Below are 18,161 nucleotides of genomic sequence, written 5' to 3' on the forward strand. Positions count from 1 at the left end.
GTATAGACTCATCTGGTGTCTACGGGTATAGACTCACCTGGTGTATACGGGTATGGTCTCACCTGGTGTCTACGGGTATGGTCTCACCTGGTGTCTACGGGTATAGACTCACCTAGTGTGTCTACGGGTATGATTTCACCTGGTGTTTACGGGTATGGTCTCACCTGGTGTTTATGGGTATGGTCTCACCTGGTGCCTACAGGTATGGTCTCACCTGGTATCTACAGGTATGGTCTCACCTGGTGTGTCTGAAGGGCTTGTGGTTACAGGGCTGCCAGAGCTTGGAGCCGGCGGGCCGGGCATCGATGTAGTATCCCAGCAGGTTGTTGGGGACTTTGGACGCCTCCCACTGGACGAACACAGAAGACTTGGTGTTCCTGGTGGCCACCACCTGGCCAGGGGTGGAGGGAACGCCTGGGACACAAAACAAGCAAACCCCAGTTATTAGAAGCATTGACTTTTAATGCCATAAGCACTCACGCCCACGCACACACACGCACACACACACACACACACACACACACACACACACACACACACACACACACACACACACACACACACACACACACACACACACACACACACACATACACACACTGACACCATGTATTGACTTTAATATTACTATAAAGACTATCTATTGTCAATAATAATACAGGGATCATCTGCTGCAGGAGCTGGACAAGCAACATTTTGGTCAGGTTAATTGTCTTTTTAATCACCTCTTTCTCCAGTTGGGTGTGGCACAGTGACCCTCAGGTGTGTCTGAGTGGGGCTGACACCAGTATTATAGTATCATGGTATTACTAGTAGTACTACCTGTGATCCCATCAGGACTGAGCTCATTCAGGCTTCTTCCACACATACGTTACCTCATATCATTCAGCATTGGAGTCTCAGTTCATAACCAGGGTCACACAGGGTAAGTGGGACATCAAAAGTGGCTCTGGGTGTGTGGTGTGAGTCAATGCAAGTCTTCTCATCACCGTGTCCTCACATCGCCAGTGAATCATAAAGACGTGTTTCGGTGTGCCGATAGAATGTGGAAGTTCATTCCTGCCTGAATAATTTTTAGTTGTGTCTTTGAGTTCACCACCTCCCCTTAAAGCCTGCAGAATTGGTTTTAAAACATGCAGTAACACTGTGACCGTTGTGGTGGAATCCAAGTCAAAGGATTAGTTTTAAGCCAGGTGCGCCCACGCGGCCCATCAGCAGGTGGGGAGTCACATACACATCGGAGGAGGTGAGCACACAGGGAGAAAATCAGAAATCGGCGCTTTGCTTGATCCTATGGGACTTTGAAGTACTTTGATACATACCAACTGGTCGCTTTGAACCTGAAACACATGTCATGACATTCAGGGACACTTGTCGAGAGATTGTTTACTTTATAATTATATTAATTAATGAGCAACTGTGCGTTTGGTTCAACTACTGTTGGTTCAGTCAGGTCAAGATATGCAGCGCATGTCTTTGCATGTATGCGCCAGACGGCCCCTGCCTTACCGTGCTCGTCCGCCTTCTGGACGGGCCCCGTGGGGGCCGAGGCCTCGCTGGAGCCAAACTGGTTGGCGGAGAACACCCGGAACTGGTAGGACTTCCCATCCAGCAAATCGAAAATGGGATAACGGGGCGACTGAACTTTGACCCCAGTGTTGATGCGTGTCCATTCCTCCGTGCCCGCTAAGCACTATGGGAAAGCCGGGGGGGGGGGGGGGAACAAATGGATTGAAAGCGGAGGGGGCAGCCATGTGGGTGTTAGGCCCCCTCAACATCACGGGGCTGACGCTGGGAGATCTAGGTTTACAGTTCTATGTCTGCTTCTAAGTTTGGTGATGCAAACAGCTCTACTGTTAACAAACAAACAACATTTTATTTCAGCAATATAATATTTGACTGATCCTGTCTAAGTGCGTTGTTAAAGGCAGGTGTGTGGACGTCACTATTTAGCACGGCAGCTCCACACCGTGAAGGCGTGCCCTGGGCCGGTGCCCTGGGCCGGTGCAGCGCTACGGGACGCTGTCGTAAAAGGGGAGGTCACAGGATGGGGGACACACCTTCTCGATGATGTACCAGAGCCTGGCACGGCCGCGGGGGGTCGGGGGGGTCCAGCTGAGCACCACGTAGGCCTGGTACACCTCAGAGGCGTGCACGCTGGTCGGCTCCCCCGGAATAGTGACGTAACCTATTCCAGGACGGTTGACACACCCGTACATCTGGCTGTTGTACAAGGCCCCGGGTGCTGACTCACCCTGCTATTCCCACCTGAACCCTACCCACTCTTACCCTGCTAACCCTACTAACCCTAACCACTCTTACCCTGCGAACCCTACTAACCCATCCCACTCTTACCCTGCTAACCCCACTAACCCTACTAACCCTAATAACCCTACCCACTCTTACCCTGCTAACCCCACTAACCCTACCCACTCTTACCCTGCTAACCCCACTAACCCTAACCACTCTTACCCTGTTAACCCTACTAACCCATCCCACTCTTACCCTGCTAACCCTACTAACTCTACCCACATTTACCCTGATAACCCTATTAACCCTACCTACTCTTACCCTACTAACCCTAATAACCCTACCCACTCTTACCCTACTAACCCTACCTACTCTTACCTTACTAACCCTACTAACCCTACCCACTCTTACCCTACTAACACTACTTACCCTACCCACTCTTACCCTACTAACCCTACTAACCCTACTAACCCTACCCACTCTTACCCTGATAACCCTACAAACCTTACCCACTCTTACCCTGCTGACCCTACTAACCCTACGCACTCTTACCCTGATAACACTACTAACCCTACCGACTCTTACCCCGCTCACCCAACTAATACTACTAACTCTAACCCACTTTACTCTGCTGATCCTAACCCTACTAACTCTAGTGGTCCTAACCCTGCTTACCATATTAACTATACTAACTCTAACCCATCAAAAATATGAAAACGTAGCACTTGTACAACAGCTGCATCAGTTATAATGAGATCAACCTTTACAAGAATAACTAACTTTATTATTATTGATTAATTATTAGATCTATTAATTGATCTTTATTAGAAGAATGATCGTTTTTGTTAAGAACTAGATTAGAGTGGGGGTCACTGGGGTCATTGTATGTTTTGTTTTAGTTTGATGGTAAAGTTCAACAAAGTTTTATTGAATAAAAAAAAAAACATGGCTGTTAAAGCACAACACCAACAAGGTAAGGTTAGATCAGGATTAAAAAACATGTATTAATGATGTAACAGTGTACAATAAATATGTTTCAGAATATTTAGCTGTTTTGTTTTTAGTCTATAGTCAATTGTTTTTTGTCTTTATACATAGCTTGTTTATTTGTGATTCATTTTATTTTGATGTGTGTTTGTTTGTTGATAGTAGAAGTATTTAACTGCAGAACCTACAATGTACAGCAAAGATGCTCATGTTTCTCAAAAGTTAAACGAAAAGTAGTATTTGAGAGAATTCACTTTGAACAGCTTTGTTGTCTTTCTGAGGTTGGTTTTGGGGTTGGATAATGTTTGACGTAATACTTTCTGTGTTTACTACACCAAAGTCATGGCGTCACCTGACGGGGCTTGGTGTCGAGGTGGGCTGAGGTGGTGCAGAGGGATGGAGGGGGGGGGGGGGGGGACGAGCCCAACGTCACCAAGAGTTTAGTTTAGTCAGATCGAAGGAGGTCAAACCAAAGCGTTAGGAGTCGGTCGTCAGTGTAGTAGCACGCTCTAGTATGTAGTAGTACATCTAGCGTGTACCCCAATGGTAGTCACGGTGATACTACCTTCCAGGTCGTCGTCCCTGATCAGTATGTCGTAGTGTCCCCGTATGTTCACCACTGTGGTGGAGAGGACAAGAGGCAGAGCGCTGCGTTAGCGCCCGGCGGTGGTAGCGCCTCGCGGCGTTGGAGCGTTGCTGTAGTTACCTTCCCCTGTACCTTGCAGGCGCTCACTCTCGGCCGGGTCGGCTGCCGTCACCTTCTGCGAGCGGCGGGAGGGCCTGCTGATGCCGGCGCTGTTCACGGCGCGGACCCGGAAGTGGACGGCCTGGCCCAGGGTCAGACCCGTCACCGGGTATTTACACACCTTCACCGGGGTGTCGTTACACTGGACCCAGTGGTCGCTGCCCGCCTCACACCTGGGGGGGAGGGGGGGAGAGAGGCACGATGGTCACTCAGTGTTGGCAGATGTCATTGATGAAGGGAGGAGGGAGGAATTTGGGAGGGAAGGAAGGAAGGATGAGGGAGGTAAGAGAGTTTGAAAGTGCTAATAAAATGAAAGATGCTATGAAGTACGATAATTAAAAGCAGGAGGGATGGAAGATATAGAGAGAGAGGGAGAGAAGGGAGGGAGATAGGGGAAGGAAGGAGAGAGAGGATGTCATAAATGACCACAAACTGCTTTAATTCCAGGCATCCTCAACCAGGGATAAGTAAAAAATAACCAAAACAAATTTTGTTTGAATAACAATAATAATAAACTAAAAATAATTAACCCATTCAGACCGGATCACGCATCTGTGCGTGTTTACCTTTAAGACCGGATTGGGCATCAATGCGTGTTTACCAACCCATTTGTACCGGCTGCACGGAGCAACATTGTATCTACTAGATACAACGCCGCACAGCGCCTGCTGCGCGGTGCAACATTGTATCTAGTAGATACAATGTTGCACATTGTAACCCTAACCCTAACCCAACATTGTATCTAGTATATACAATGTTGCACCGCACAGCAGCCGGTACAAATGGGTTAAGGTAATAATAATAAAGGGAAGCCAGCAAGAGGGGGGAAAGAAGAGAGTGAGAGAGGGTAAGGAAGAGAGAAAGTGTAATGTAGAGAGAGTGCAACAGAAACGTATGGACCATGAGTCTCAGGTGAACCATGAGGTACAGTTCCTAGACGTGGTCGTGAGAAGGAGCCAACCTGTCCACAAAGTATCCTGAGACGGCCGCTTCGTTGGTGGTGTTCGGGGGCTTCCAGGAGACCAGGGCAAAGTCCATGTTGATGTCAAACACCTTCACACTCATGGGGGCTCCGGGGGCCCCGGCAACAGAGGGAACAGCATCTAGGAGGGAGGACAGGAGGGGAGAACAGATGGATAGAAGGAGAGAAGAAGGGAGAGAAGAAAGGAGCGAAGAAAGAATGAAGGATGAGAAGGACAAGGAGCTAATGAGCAGACAGACGGACAGACGGACAGGCGAACAGACAAATAAATGGATTGATGGATGGAAAGACGGACGAAACGACCAGAGAGCGAGAACCAGAGATGGAAAAATGGACAGACAACAAACAGATAAACCAGTTAAACAGACAGACAAACAGACACAAATACAGAACAATCAACAGACAGATTGACTTTGAAACAGACAGGTAAACAGAAAGACGGGTATACACAAAGACAGACTTACAAACAGGTAAACAGGTAGATGGACAGGTAGACAGACAGACAGGTAAACAGACAGACTTACAAACAGGTTAACAGGTAAATGGACAGGTAGACGGGGGGTACCTTGGACGAACAGGTAGATGGACAGACAGAATGACAGACAGACAGACAGACAGACAGGCAGACGGGGGTACCTTGGACGAACAGGTAGACAGACAGACAGACAGACAGACAGACAGACAGACCTTGGACGAACAGGTAGGTGCTGTGCTCCGTGGTGCCCTCCTTGGTGTAGACGGACAGACAGACAGACAGACAGACAGACAGACAGAGGGGGGGTACCTTGGACGAACAGGTAGGCGCTGTGCTCCGTGGTGCCCTCCTTGGTGTAGATGCGGAGGGTGTAGAGACCCTCGTCGTCTTTGGCCAGGCGGGGCAGGTTGAGGCGCGCCAGGCCCCCTCCCACCGTCATCTCAGCCAGGGGCCCGGCCTTCATCAGGTGATCTGCTCACAGGGGGGGACGAGGGAACGGTCAGGACCCCCTGCTGACCCTGGTAGCACTTTGGAAAACATACATGTGAAACTGGACACGGCGTCCACTCTACACCAGCTCAAATATATCCCGGTAAAGCTGTAAGTTATTGACGGTTTCCGCATTAACAGTTATCAGCCCATACTAGTGTTTGAATCAGTATTTGGAAGGTGCTGTCCGTCCATGGGAGAACATGTTTTTCCACCGATATCTGGACCACATCACAATCTTCAATCAGTTAGGGTTAGGGTTAGGACTCACGGGGAAATGGCCTGGGTGTGTATCAGGACTCACAGGGACATGGCCTGGGTGTCAGGACTCACAGGGACAAGGCCTAGGAAGCGATTGGTACTTTTGGGCACATTGCCAATTATTATGCTCCAGGATATCTCAAGTGCTTGGGTCAGGGCTTACCATCTCGGTACCAGTGGGCCAGTGGTGGGAGGTTGGGCAGGTCGGGGACCACCACCATGGAGCACGCCAGGCTGATGGAGCCTCCCTCCACTCCGAAGCTGACGGAGAAGCGCTCCAGCAGGGTGACCTCCAGCTTGCTGGGGTGCATTTGTGTCAGGTGTGGCACTGGTTGGAGGAGGAGAGCTACTGGTTATACTCGGAATAGGACTGGGAGGAGGATCAGGTACTGTTGCTTGTGTGAGTATATAAATATATACCAGTGGAGGCTTCTCCATTGAGGAGAGGGAGGAAGATCCTCCTTAACATTGTTGAGAATAAAAAATGAAGATTGCCCAGACTACTGTAATGAATTAATGCCCTTAAATATGACTACTTTAATGCCTTTGAATATATAATGTTCGTTTCCCTGGGTAAAGGGACATTAGCATCGCCTATCGACCATTACTTCAGGGAGGAAGGTCCTCCCTCAGCCTCCGTTGACTCCGATTCGTTTCCCCGAAAGTACTGGCGGCCGGTGAATAACATCGGTTTCAATGGGAGAGAGGAGGAAAGTCCTCCTCTGAGTGGGTGTGACCTTATGGCATCTGATTCGCACAAAAATCTAGTCGCGCTGCTCTATGAACCAATAAGCAGTCCCTCCAGAAAAACGCGATTATGCGATCACATAATTCAACGCATAATCAGCCAAAGTCTGCATATTCACGCGGGGGCCTTGCATGATTTCATGATCCCCGCATTTTCGTTGCAAAAAAGTCACATATATCTTAGCAGAAAGTTGAAATATGGAAACATTGGAAATAGAGGACATGTTTAATTACACAAAGCATACCATTCATTGAGCGACAGTGCTAAGTTAGCGACCAAAGAAAAAGCTAGACCACTTCGCAAAATCGAGATCACCAAAAGTAATGGCAACGTCAGTGTTGTGGGTGCTACATGGTTTGCTAGGTACTCAATACCCATGGCTTACTGGTAGCATTACTAGCAATCAACTGTATTGCTGGCCCTGTTTGCTAATGAATAATGGCAAATCTCCAACGTGGGCTGTTCATGGTTTCACTGATGTGAAAAATCTTGATAGGGCAACCAAACGCCACGACAAGTGTCAAGTTCATGTTGGTGCTGCTATGCGACTTTCCTTGCTAGGCACCATACCTATAGATCAGGTTATTTGAATTAATGTTCTTGTTCTTTTACTAGTTTGTTACTCTGACCGTTCTGTTTGATTTTGTGGAAAGGGTGAATGATTCAGAGCATGATGCATTTTAAATGGCATCACTTTTGGTCTGAGTCTTTTCTTAAAACAACTGAAAATAAACATAAATTACTAAGTAATTAAGCTAAATTACAACCAATAACTTCAGTCATTAAGGGCAAAAATAGGCCCAGATTTTTTTATTTACTTTTACAAATCAAGAGTAGGCCTGATTTGACTAATGGGCTTTGCATCCTTTCCTTCTGCCCTTGTAGTCCATTGCAAAGACATGCTGCCCACCAGCTTTCAAATTACAGTGATGCCACTGGTGGCTTTGTATCAATTTTATTCACATAACTATCCCTCCCTACTATTTTTTTGAGTTCACCAAAACACCCTGAAACAACTTGAGTCTCACATTCTTATGCCACCACACACCAACAGTGCAAGCAGGCCAATGGCAACCAAGCGCGCAGTCCTTCCTCCCTCACTTTAAAAACCACCAGCCGCCACTGATATAAACATATATACAAACACGCTTACACACCTAATAAAACCATCACTCACCTAGTCCAAGCTGGCATGACTCTCCAGCCCCCCCTGCTGGCCCTGGAAACACATGGAGAGAGAGAGAGAGAGAGAGAGAGAGAGAGAGAGAGAGAGAGAGAGAGAGAGAGAGAGAGAGAGAGAGAGAGGTTTAATAAATATCACCAGGATAGAGAGAGAGATAGAGAGAAAGAGAGAGAGAGAGATACTCACTCTTAACAGTAACAGTAGCTTTGCTGGTGGCCGTGCCGAATGGGTTGCTGGCTACAGCGCTATACTCTGCAGTATCACTCACAGCACACCTGCAAACAAACCAACATCAGGTCAACGCAAAGTAACATTCAGTTGGGCCATGAAAGGAGGTGAACAAATTAAGTGGGACCACCGGTTTAAGTAGTGATCAACCACTGGGTTCTAATCGTTAAGGGGTGTGGTCATCCACCGGGTTCTAATCGTTAAGGGGTGTGGTCATCCAAGGGTTCTAATTGTTAAGGGGTGTGGTCATCCACCGGGTTCTAATCGTTAAGGGGTGTGGTCATCCACCGGGTTCTAATCATTAAGGGGTGTGGTCATCCAAGGGTTCTAATTGTTAAGGGGTGTGGTCATCCACTGGGTTGTAATCGTTAAGGGGTGTGGTCATCCACCTGAGGGTTCTAATCGTTAAGGGGTGTGGTCATCCACCTGAGGGTTCATTAGGGGGTGTGGTCATGTGACAGGCAGGCTCTAATCGTCAGGGGGTGAGGTCATCGACCAGAGTGTTCTAATCATTGGGGGTTTTGACATGTGACCTTGGCTAGTTGATGTTCAGGGAGTTTAGTCATTGTTTATTGTTGGACTCAACACTCATAAACTTCTGCATCTGTCACTGTTCAAAGAGGACCCTGTGCTCCTAAAGTCAAACGTTTCCATGAAGTGTGTGTGTGTGTGTGTGTGTGTGTGTGTGTGTGTGTGTGTGTGTGTGTGGGGGGGGGGGGGGTAAGGGCGGTTCTGAAACGTGATGTCAGGCCTCAGGAGCGCCAGCCCTGGGAGGAACGGCTGGCTGGCCGGGATGCCAAGGAGAAGGGGGGGTGAGAAGGGGAGTAACGCGACCTTCACTCTGGAGGGACTATTTAAATCCTGCGGCCGTCTCAGCTGTGACGGGTGGGGCCAGGAACCCAGCGAGCTGCTGCCGCCAGGTTACTAATAATAATAACATCACTACCTTTGTTGTGAGTTGAACTACCGTGTTGTAACCGAAAGACATTTGAATGTTAATTCAACAGGAGGGAAGGGAGAAGATAGCAAGAGATCTTTCTATTGAATTGCTTAGGCAACATTGTTCATGAAACTTTCTTGTCAATAAAGAATTGACATCTTGAATTCTGAAGAAAGAGGGAGGAGGACATATAGCCAAATAGCTTACTTTTTCTCTGCTTACGTTTCTGTTACTTCATGTATAACATTTATTCATCATTTCTAGTCCGACATTATTTTTACTCTTTGGAAATGTTAATTTTAATTATCTGTGTCAATAACTCTTAAACTTTAATTAAATTGAATAGAGAGAAAGAGAGATACAGAGATACGAAGAGATAGAGACAGAGATAGACAGAAATACAGAGAGATAGAAAGAGAGAGACAAACCAGTCCAACTAATCCAACAGCACTTTCTTACCATACATTTCTACACATTTTAAAACATTAAAAATTTAAAACATGAATTGCTTTTCTGTGGTATTATAGCATTATAATATTATACATATGTACAATAGTAATTTATTAATAGTTATAATACAAAGATATAAGTACTGACTTCAGTGTATTTTTTTAAAAAAATATTTGTGCAATTATCTTTATTTTGTAATCATTAACTTTTTTCTTTTGCAATGTAAATTTTGGTTTTCCATTCAAAAAAAGCCTGTAGAGACGCACAGAGATAGAGCTAGATAGAGGGAGGAGTGGATAGTGATAGAGAGAGGTAGTGGTACAGAGAGATAGGAGGTGTATTTCAGGCTCTACTAACGCTGGGGTCAGCACGTGGGAGGAACAGCTGAGGAGTCTTGAGGAGCAGGCCAGGGAACACCTCCTCCTCCAAATAGGAGACACAGCTCTCTATCTCTCCCTATGCCTCTCTCTCCCTCTCTTTCTCTCTGTCTTTCTCCCTCTAGCTCTCTCTATCACCAGCTCTCTGAATTTAATGGAAATATATGAAATATATTAAAAAAGTCTTTATTGGCATCGACTCTCTCCCTCCCTCCCTCCCTCCCTATCTCCCTCCCTATCTCTCCCCCCCTCCCCCACCGCTAACTCGTCCATGTGTGGTGACCCGGCATGTGACGATGTGTGAACTACACAACAAGTGCTCCCACTCTCAGTTCACACCTTCAGTCTGACCTGCTTGGCGGGAATTAATCAACTGGTGGAGGAGAACGTTGTACTACACAAGGGTTCAAGAGGTGATACTGAGAGATGATGGATGAATGGAGGCAGAGCGAGATGGAGGGATAGAGGGGGATAAATAGAGAGGGAGGGACGGATAGAAGTGAGAGAGAGATAGAGGTGGAGCGATAAAGATAGAGAAAACAGAGATAGAGAGACAGAGATAGAGGTGGAGAGATAGAGATAGAGGGATGAGATTGAGAAAGATAGATGGTGAGATAGAGAATGAGGGATGAGTAGGAGAGATGGAGCTGGAGATGGAGGGATGAGATGGAAATAGATATATAGAAATGAGATGAGGATAAAGTGGAGAGATGGAGATATTGAGATGGAGATGGCGGGATGGAAGGGAAGGGCACTAACCTGCTAATAATCAAACCATGGACTCCATATTTGCTCTCAATCTTGTACTTTCCGGGTGCGTTCAGAGGATTCACGGGAACACCATCTTTAAACCTGGAGAGAGTACACAACATTAATAAAACCTACACACTGATGCACAACTTTACACTACACTACACAATAACAACAACACGACACTACACTACACAACAACATTACCAATAACAGCACTACACTACATAAAACGACACAGCACATAACTACACAAAATAAATAACGCAACACGCTACTACACAACATTGGACAACATAAACACTTGAGCTGTTAGAACTCAGACCGTCGTACTTAGAGATAAATAGATAATCACTGGTAAAGAGACATCTCAGATAACATGTCTGCAACATCCACTATTTTTCCGCAAGAGAGTAGGACCACAGTCTTCATTCATTCCCTGATTTGATATGGTTATGGTATAAACTACATAAAGGGTCTTACTTCTCTGCAAATCTTCTGTGGAAACAGAGATTATGGTGCAGACTGGAATGGTTTCCACAATGCGGGTATGAAGCCATGCATTCTCATGTTAGGACATAGCTGAGCCAGACAGATCCCCTTTACCAGGGCAGGGAACACAGTTATGAACCTAGCTTACCAACTGACGACGGGCCTGGGGTGACCGTGAACGGTGCAGTACAGCTTGACCGGGGTCTTCTCCCACACGGTGTGGGGCCTCAGGGCCACCAGGAAGTCAGGGAGCTTGTTCCCCTCCTCATACAGGTCTACCTTCCTACTCATCCTCTCCTGCACCTGAGGGCACGAGGAACGTGAAGCAGGGGATAGCGTTGGTCGCTAAAGCGACTTGGAGTGAATTCAGATACTGAACCTTTAACTGGTCGGTCCAGCTTCACAGCAAACTGTAACATCCGATTCTAAATCGGGTCATTGCTTCTAAATGTCCGGGATAACTTGTAGATGTTAAGGATGACTTGTAAATGTACTGGATAATTTGTAGGTATTAGCATAACTTGTAAATGTGAAGGATTACTTATAGATCTGACATTTTTGGATTATGATTAGGGTAACTTCTAAACGATTACCCGTTTATGTTCTAGGTGGTTAATGTTTAGGAACTAACTTCTAAACGATAACTCCTAGTGGCTCTAGGTTCTTAATGTTAAGGATAACTACTAAACAAAAACTCTTAGATGCTTTAGGGAACACAGACTACAGGGTGGTCATTGGTTGCTCAACTATAATTTCTAGATGTTCAAATTGACTTCCAAATGTCGTCTTAAATGTTCTGTGATGTATACATTTAGGAAAACTTTGAGATGTACAGGTGCACTTATAAATGCTCAGGATGTCCTCTGCTAACCCGTAGCCTCTAATAACTAATATCTATTACAAATAACTCTCTGTTGACTACAGCACAGTGTGGGTGTGGCCGGTACCTCTCTCTTGATGGCCAGGTTGTCCACCTGGGCCTTGGTGGCCATCCTCATCCTGTGCAGCTCCTCCTGGATCGCAGCCAGGCCCTTCCCCACATGGGTGGAGACTCTCTGGTATTCCTCCACCTCCTCCGTGCTCCTGAAGGACAGGAACTCTCACCTTACTGGGACATGACACATTACCCTGGAAAATGAACCTGGTGCACCCTGGAACACATTCTGACGTGAAATGCAATCACAATGTATTCACTATAACATTATCAATAGAAGCTGTTGGACCCTATGTAAGATGGCTAAATAGAAACTGCGGGACACTGATGCCTTGTAGAGATATGGTTAAGAGATTGCAACCTGGGAGCCCTTGTTGTATTATTTTGAGGAAACTGAATGGATGGGGGATGAGATTATTGTTTTCTAGAATAAGATGTTGAGATCACTGCTGATTGAAGCACCATCAATTCATCTTTCAGGAATCCTCCCAGGGGACATCAGAATGCCTAATCGTTTGAGGTTACGGCTGCAACTGGCTACGACAACTGGTTGTACAATAACTCTGAGACACTGGAAGTTCTCGTCTCCTTCTGCTTAAGAAAAATGGATGGAAATGATGTGACAAGTGGCCACATATGAACTGGTCACATATAGAGTGGCAGGAAGAGAGGACACATCATTTAATGAGGTCTGGGGCTTATTCCTCACTGTAATCAAATAATCAAACGCTTTACTGGGAAGAAGTATCAACTGTCTACCTGTCTACCTATCTATGTCTACCTATGTCTACAGGTGTACCTCTCTAACTGTCTACTGTATTTTTCTATTATATAGATTTATTTATTTAATTATATTTGTATTATAGTCGTATTATTTCTCACTGTATTATTTGGGTTAAATGTATAGCTAAATGTATTTGACCAAGTTTACCAAATGTGGTCTGTTCTACTGGAATGGGACTGGATTGGGACAGACTTATCTACCAGTGTACATCTGTATGATGCTTATTTTTTGGTGCATTTGGGTTCAAACCGCCCCATCCCCATAGTTTGGAACTTATGTCATGTCGCAAGTAGTGTACATCATGGACAATACCCTGGACAGCTGTACACTACCATGGACATTACCTTGAACATTACCCTGGACATTACCCTGGAAACTACGATGGACATTACCCTGTTAACCAGGTGTCACCAACCTTTTTGAACCCGAGAGCTACTTCAAGGGTACTAATTGAATCGTACGAAGGGCTACTTGACTCACAGGCCTTTTCTGCCAAGCGGCCAAATGTCACTCCACATTGGGCCACTTGGCCGTCGCAACAGTCGCCCCACAAATAAGACATACAACTTGTCTTTCACATTAGAACCCTTATCCCCAATCATTGTGGAAAATTACAAGTTTTCGTTCTCTTTTCTGCCATGTTTTTCTTAAATGTTATATAAAATGTTGTCATTTCCATAAAATCGACATCAATGCAAGTGTTATTGTTTTAAAAAGAACAACATAATTATTTCATTTTGAGCTATTTTTAGAACATGCCCTGTGGGTGGCTCACATGGTCCCTGCAGGCGACCAGGTGCCCGCGGGCACCGTGTTGGCTGCCCCTGCTGTAAACTACCATTGACACCAGTCTGGGTATTACAATGGAAATGAGCCAGGGCACGACCATGGACATTACCCTAGACAAATGTTTTATAAAGCACTGTGAATAATGTTTACATCCTGAAATTAAAATGTATTTCTATATAAATGTATACCCATATTGTGAATATGGGTATATTTATCTGTAGTTATTTGACCATTCCTATGAAATGTTTGACTCTTATTGTACTGTAACTGTCCCATACTTCTGCTGTGACACATTCCCGTCAGGATTATTAAAGATCATCTTATCATAACTTACTGTGGAGGACCTCATAGTGTAAGAGTTTTATATGACATTGCTATTTCTACAGGGAGCGTCCAGTGCTGAGTGTTTCGGGAGGTGTTGGTTTACGTCTAAAATAGCCAGGGGAGGACTCACCTCTGCCGGAACTCCGGCACTGTATACGCTGGTTCTGCCATAGCCTCCGTGGCCTGAGCCTTTACCTGGCTCACCGAGTTAGAGGTAGATTTCCTGTTGGGGCGGAGCCAATGGTTAGCACCTAGCTAGTCATGTTCTGTTCACATTCTAGCAGGTGTACTGAGACCACACAGCGTTGTCGTGCCCTGCATTGCATTGCCAATCACAGATATGATTTCAGACCAATGTCATTCTTCAATACCAGATCTGAGATCGAAGTTGCTCAGAGCACCTTCGCTTCCTGTTCTCTGTGCTACTCGCAAACAGGAAGATTATTATTATTAATATATGAATGGTCTCAAATGTAATTAAAAGACTAACAGAAAGTTAGTTTAGATGCATAATTTGAACATGGATTTAATGAAAGGGTAGGTAATTTATTTAAGAAACATTCTTGTCATATTTGTTCTGGTGATGTCAATTCTGTTCACATCCCGAAAGCAACCAATAAATCCATTGCCCTGACATAAAAAAAGTAAAAAATCTGTGGCTGTTGCAGGACTGTATAAGCCATCCAATCATTTCCTTTGGCCCGAATGGATAGATTAGATGATTTACCTGTCCATCTATGGAACCTATTTCAGTAGATACATATGGATGAATTAAGTGTGGAGAATAGTGTGTCTATGGACATGAGCAGGTTCCCAAGCCCTTCCATCAGATCGAGGTCAGGTCCAAGGAGGTGGCCTGGACCCAATGACATCAGCCTCTCCATGACAACATGGCCACCTCCTCCTCTTACCCCGTCAGCAGGTCTCAGATCACATCACAGCACACAAACTGCAAAATGGAGCCCTCTCCCCTCTGCTAGGGAGCTATCCAAGCTAGCTAGCCAGCTAGCATTTAGGTTCCTTTGGCATGTTTCAATTAGCCTGCACAACAGAACCTCGTGCTTTAAGTGAGTTAAAAGCTATTGCAGCACCGTATACCTAACTCTGTCCTTTAAGACAAAACATAAGCATTAGCACTGCACATTAGCATCACTGCTTATGAAGGACTGTGGCTTGGCAACCACTGTAGCTGCACATAACTAACTAGAGACAAAAAGATAGAAACACCGACAAATACAAGCCTTAGACAGACAAAGCAGAGGGACAAGCACAAAAAATAAATTAGAACTAAAAATACAGAATGACAAACACACATTGAATTGCCAAACTATCATGCTGATTTCTCAAATGCTTGTACTACTTATACTTAAACATAAGTCGCAAGCTCTACGTGTTAGGGCCTAGTACACATCTATGGCTCTCGTGGCTTGTGCTCTTGGTCCAAAGATAGTACTTCTGCAGCTGTAGTACTACCCAAGCCGTAAAAACCTGAGCAGTTATACTACCTGAACAGGTGAGGTACCCTACCTGAGGTACCCGACCGCCTGCTGTCTCTTGACAACATGTTTAGAGTGAAGTGAGCGGTAATCAGTGCTGATGTGGCTCGCGGCCTTCTTCTTATATACGACTTTGGAAGCCATGTCTGAGTAAACTGTTGAAGAACACCTTGGCTAAGATCACCAGAGAGGAGGAGATGGAGGAGGAGATGGAGAGGATGATAGGGAGGAGAGACAGCAATGAGCGGGGGACAAGGAGAGGGAGCGGCATGGAGGAGAGGAGCCAGAGAGGGGATGAGATGAAGAGAAGAGAGGAGGTGTGAGAGACAGGAGGAGGAAAGGAGGAGGGAGGAGCAACTGGTCACCATTGTTTCTGTGAGACAGATTAACCAATAATACGGCCGCTCTGACATATGCCCAATAACTTCAGGACACAATATACCCTTTGACTGTGTCATTTCTGTGTATCTATAAATAAGCCATAAGACACATATTGTATGTTAATATCAAGTCAAAGATATCCAGCCCATTGAGGAGACAGTTGCTGCTGCTCTTCTACATATAAGTTGCACTCAGCAGATGGCCGTGTTTCACCTTACAGCTACAGCTATGAATAGCGAGGAGCATGAGATCAGGGGGAAAAGAAGCAGACTTTTAAAGTGTGTTCATGACGAGAGATTCCCTAACCAGCAACTTCTCAAACTAATAGCCTTGACCTCCAACTTGCATTACGAATGCACAATGCCCAGAAAAAATGCCATACAGACATAATTACCTATTAAGGATAGAAAGTGATATATATATTTAAGTAAAAATATATGCATTTATATATGAATACACACACATAAACACACACACAAACTAAAATGCATTAGACCGAGCCGACATGTGAATTCAACAGCAGTCTATTCCTCTTTTCCTCTCAACAGCAGGGAGATCCACAGGGGCGGATAACGATTAGACTCAAACACTTTGTCCCCTGACAGTTGACAGTAGCCTAATGGAAATAACCTCCCAGGGATAATGTGTCCGTCTTCATCGTACATCGGGGGGCACACATAGGCAGTTCCACACAAACACTCGACTTGTCAGGAAGAAAATGAATAAAAGCTACTTACCCCGAGAGATTAAAAGAGCAGAGCGGTGGCAGACCAGCCTAACGCCGTTTAGGAAACACTTGTGATGCAAACCAAAATATGAGCCGCGCTCAACAAATGCCAATCCCCTTCCATCCCTTGTATGGACGCACCTTCGACTATATATAGCATTTAGTCCGCTTTTCACACGCATTCTGCACTTGACGCGTTGCACAGAGCGCACCTCCAGTCAGACATCACTTCAGAAAGGGTGTAAATGCGCTCTTTTTGGATATATTGGGGGATTTTGTGATATTGCGGGACTTTGTTGACTAATTTACGGATACAGAAATAGTTAATAGGTAGAACACCTCTAAAGAACATAAACAACATATTGATGACGGAGGTTATTCGATCAACTCTAAATAGTGAGTGCGTAAAATGGAGATGCGCAGCTCCTAGACGCACTAGAAGTCCTAGACGGACATACGTGATTAGGCTACGACTAAACTAGTGGTTTGATCAAACTTTTTCGGATATTTTCTGGGGGAAAGTGGGGTTAGGAGCCGCACGGCACCATTTTAGGTGTCTGGGGCCTCAAGCCTCAACTATTTCCAGCCACACCATTGGCTATTTAAAGCAACGGAGATAGTCTTGAGAGAAAGCGATATGCAGAGTAGTCACTGCGAACTAATTTAGCTCCCCTATCCCCTCATTCTGTTACACACCAGCAACACTAAAGGAAGTAGAAACACATGGAGGGGATGAATCACGCTTTCTTTATTTTTTACCATACATTATAGCAGTGCATCATTCATTGGACGGTTCATAGTTGATGTCTCGAGTGACTGGTATTAAAATGCACTATTTTCATTTTGTTAAGTAATAGCACTTAAAGTAAGAAATAGTTTGAGCTTTCAGTGAAATAAACTGGTGTCCCCGCAAACCAGCTCAGTGTACTCTCCGCCAGTCCGAGCGTGTCGGATGTTTACTTGGTATATACCGCCCTCTAGTGTTCATCACTGTGGAACTTCATCAACCTCTTCCCTGCTAAGGACTGACACGGACTTGATACATCCATCGATTACCATTGGCTAGATAGATGCTTATTGTGCAATTTGTTTAGTGAAGTATAAATAACCAAATTATATGTGTACCATGGGCAATACCTGAGTTCAGTCTTAATTGACTTCTGCCGCTGTTACAACCAATTTTCCCTTCTTTGATGAATGAAGATTGAAATGTTTCCCTCGCACCTCCATGTCCGCATCCTGACGGACTTCCCGCCACCACTGCTCTGCACGCTAAAGGGGCGGGAGAAGCTCCTTCGGATGCCCTAAGGAAGTTTGGATTTCGATTACAAAGAAATGATTGCAGCAGCAATCCATATTTTGGAAAGAC

The 18,161-nt window shown here is 45.4% G+C and overlaps 1 protein-coding gene across 1 annotated transcript in view; it reads right to left on the minus strand.

The window, feature by feature from the left end:
* myom2a (myomesin 2a) overlaps positions 1 to 15,843 on the minus strand; it is a gene marked incomplete at its 3' end in the record, with an annotated part of 27,763 nt that extends 11,920 nt beyond the window's left edge. The window contains exons 1-16 of the mRNA XM_079729316.1: positions 15,716 to 15,843; positions 14,319 to 14,411; positions 12,305 to 12,440; positions 11,506 to 11,660; positions 10,875 to 10,967; positions 8,307 to 8,395; positions 8,115 to 8,156; positions 6,353 to 6,517; positions 5,749 to 5,910; positions 4,944 to 5,085; positions 3,956 to 4,155; positions 3,803 to 3,856; positions 2,061 to 2,188; positions 1,510 to 1,693; positions 1,323 to 1,340; positions 240 to 414 (exon numbers count right to left, since the gene is read on the minus strand). Coding sequence (XP_079585442.1) covers positions 240 to 414; positions 1,323 to 1,340; positions 1,510 to 1,693; positions 2,061 to 2,188; positions 3,803 to 3,856; positions 3,956 to 4,155; positions 4,944 to 5,085; positions 5,749 to 5,910; positions 6,353 to 6,517; positions 8,115 to 8,156; positions 8,307 to 8,395; positions 10,875 to 10,967; positions 11,506 to 11,660; positions 12,305 to 12,440; positions 14,319 to 14,411; positions 15,716 to 15,828 — 1,949 coding nt within the window. The 5' untranslated portion in view covers positions 15,829 to 15,843. The remainder of the gene's footprint in view (positions 1 to 239; positions 415 to 1,322; positions 1,341 to 1,509; positions 1,694 to 2,060; positions 2,189 to 3,802; positions 3,857 to 3,955; positions 4,156 to 4,943; positions 5,086 to 5,748; positions 5,911 to 6,352; positions 6,518 to 8,114; positions 8,157 to 8,306; positions 8,396 to 10,874; positions 10,968 to 11,505; positions 11,661 to 12,304; positions 12,441 to 14,318; positions 14,412 to 15,715) is intronic.
* Between the last annotated feature and the right edge of the window lie 2,318 nt (positions 15,844 to 18,161).

The sequence above is a fragment of the Pollachius pollachius genome (assembly GCF_949987615.1).
Source record: "Pollachius pollachius genome assembly, chromosome: 2".
Lineage (NCBI taxonomy): Eukaryota > Metazoa > Chordata > Actinopteri > Gadiformes > Gadidae > Pollachius > Pollachius pollachius.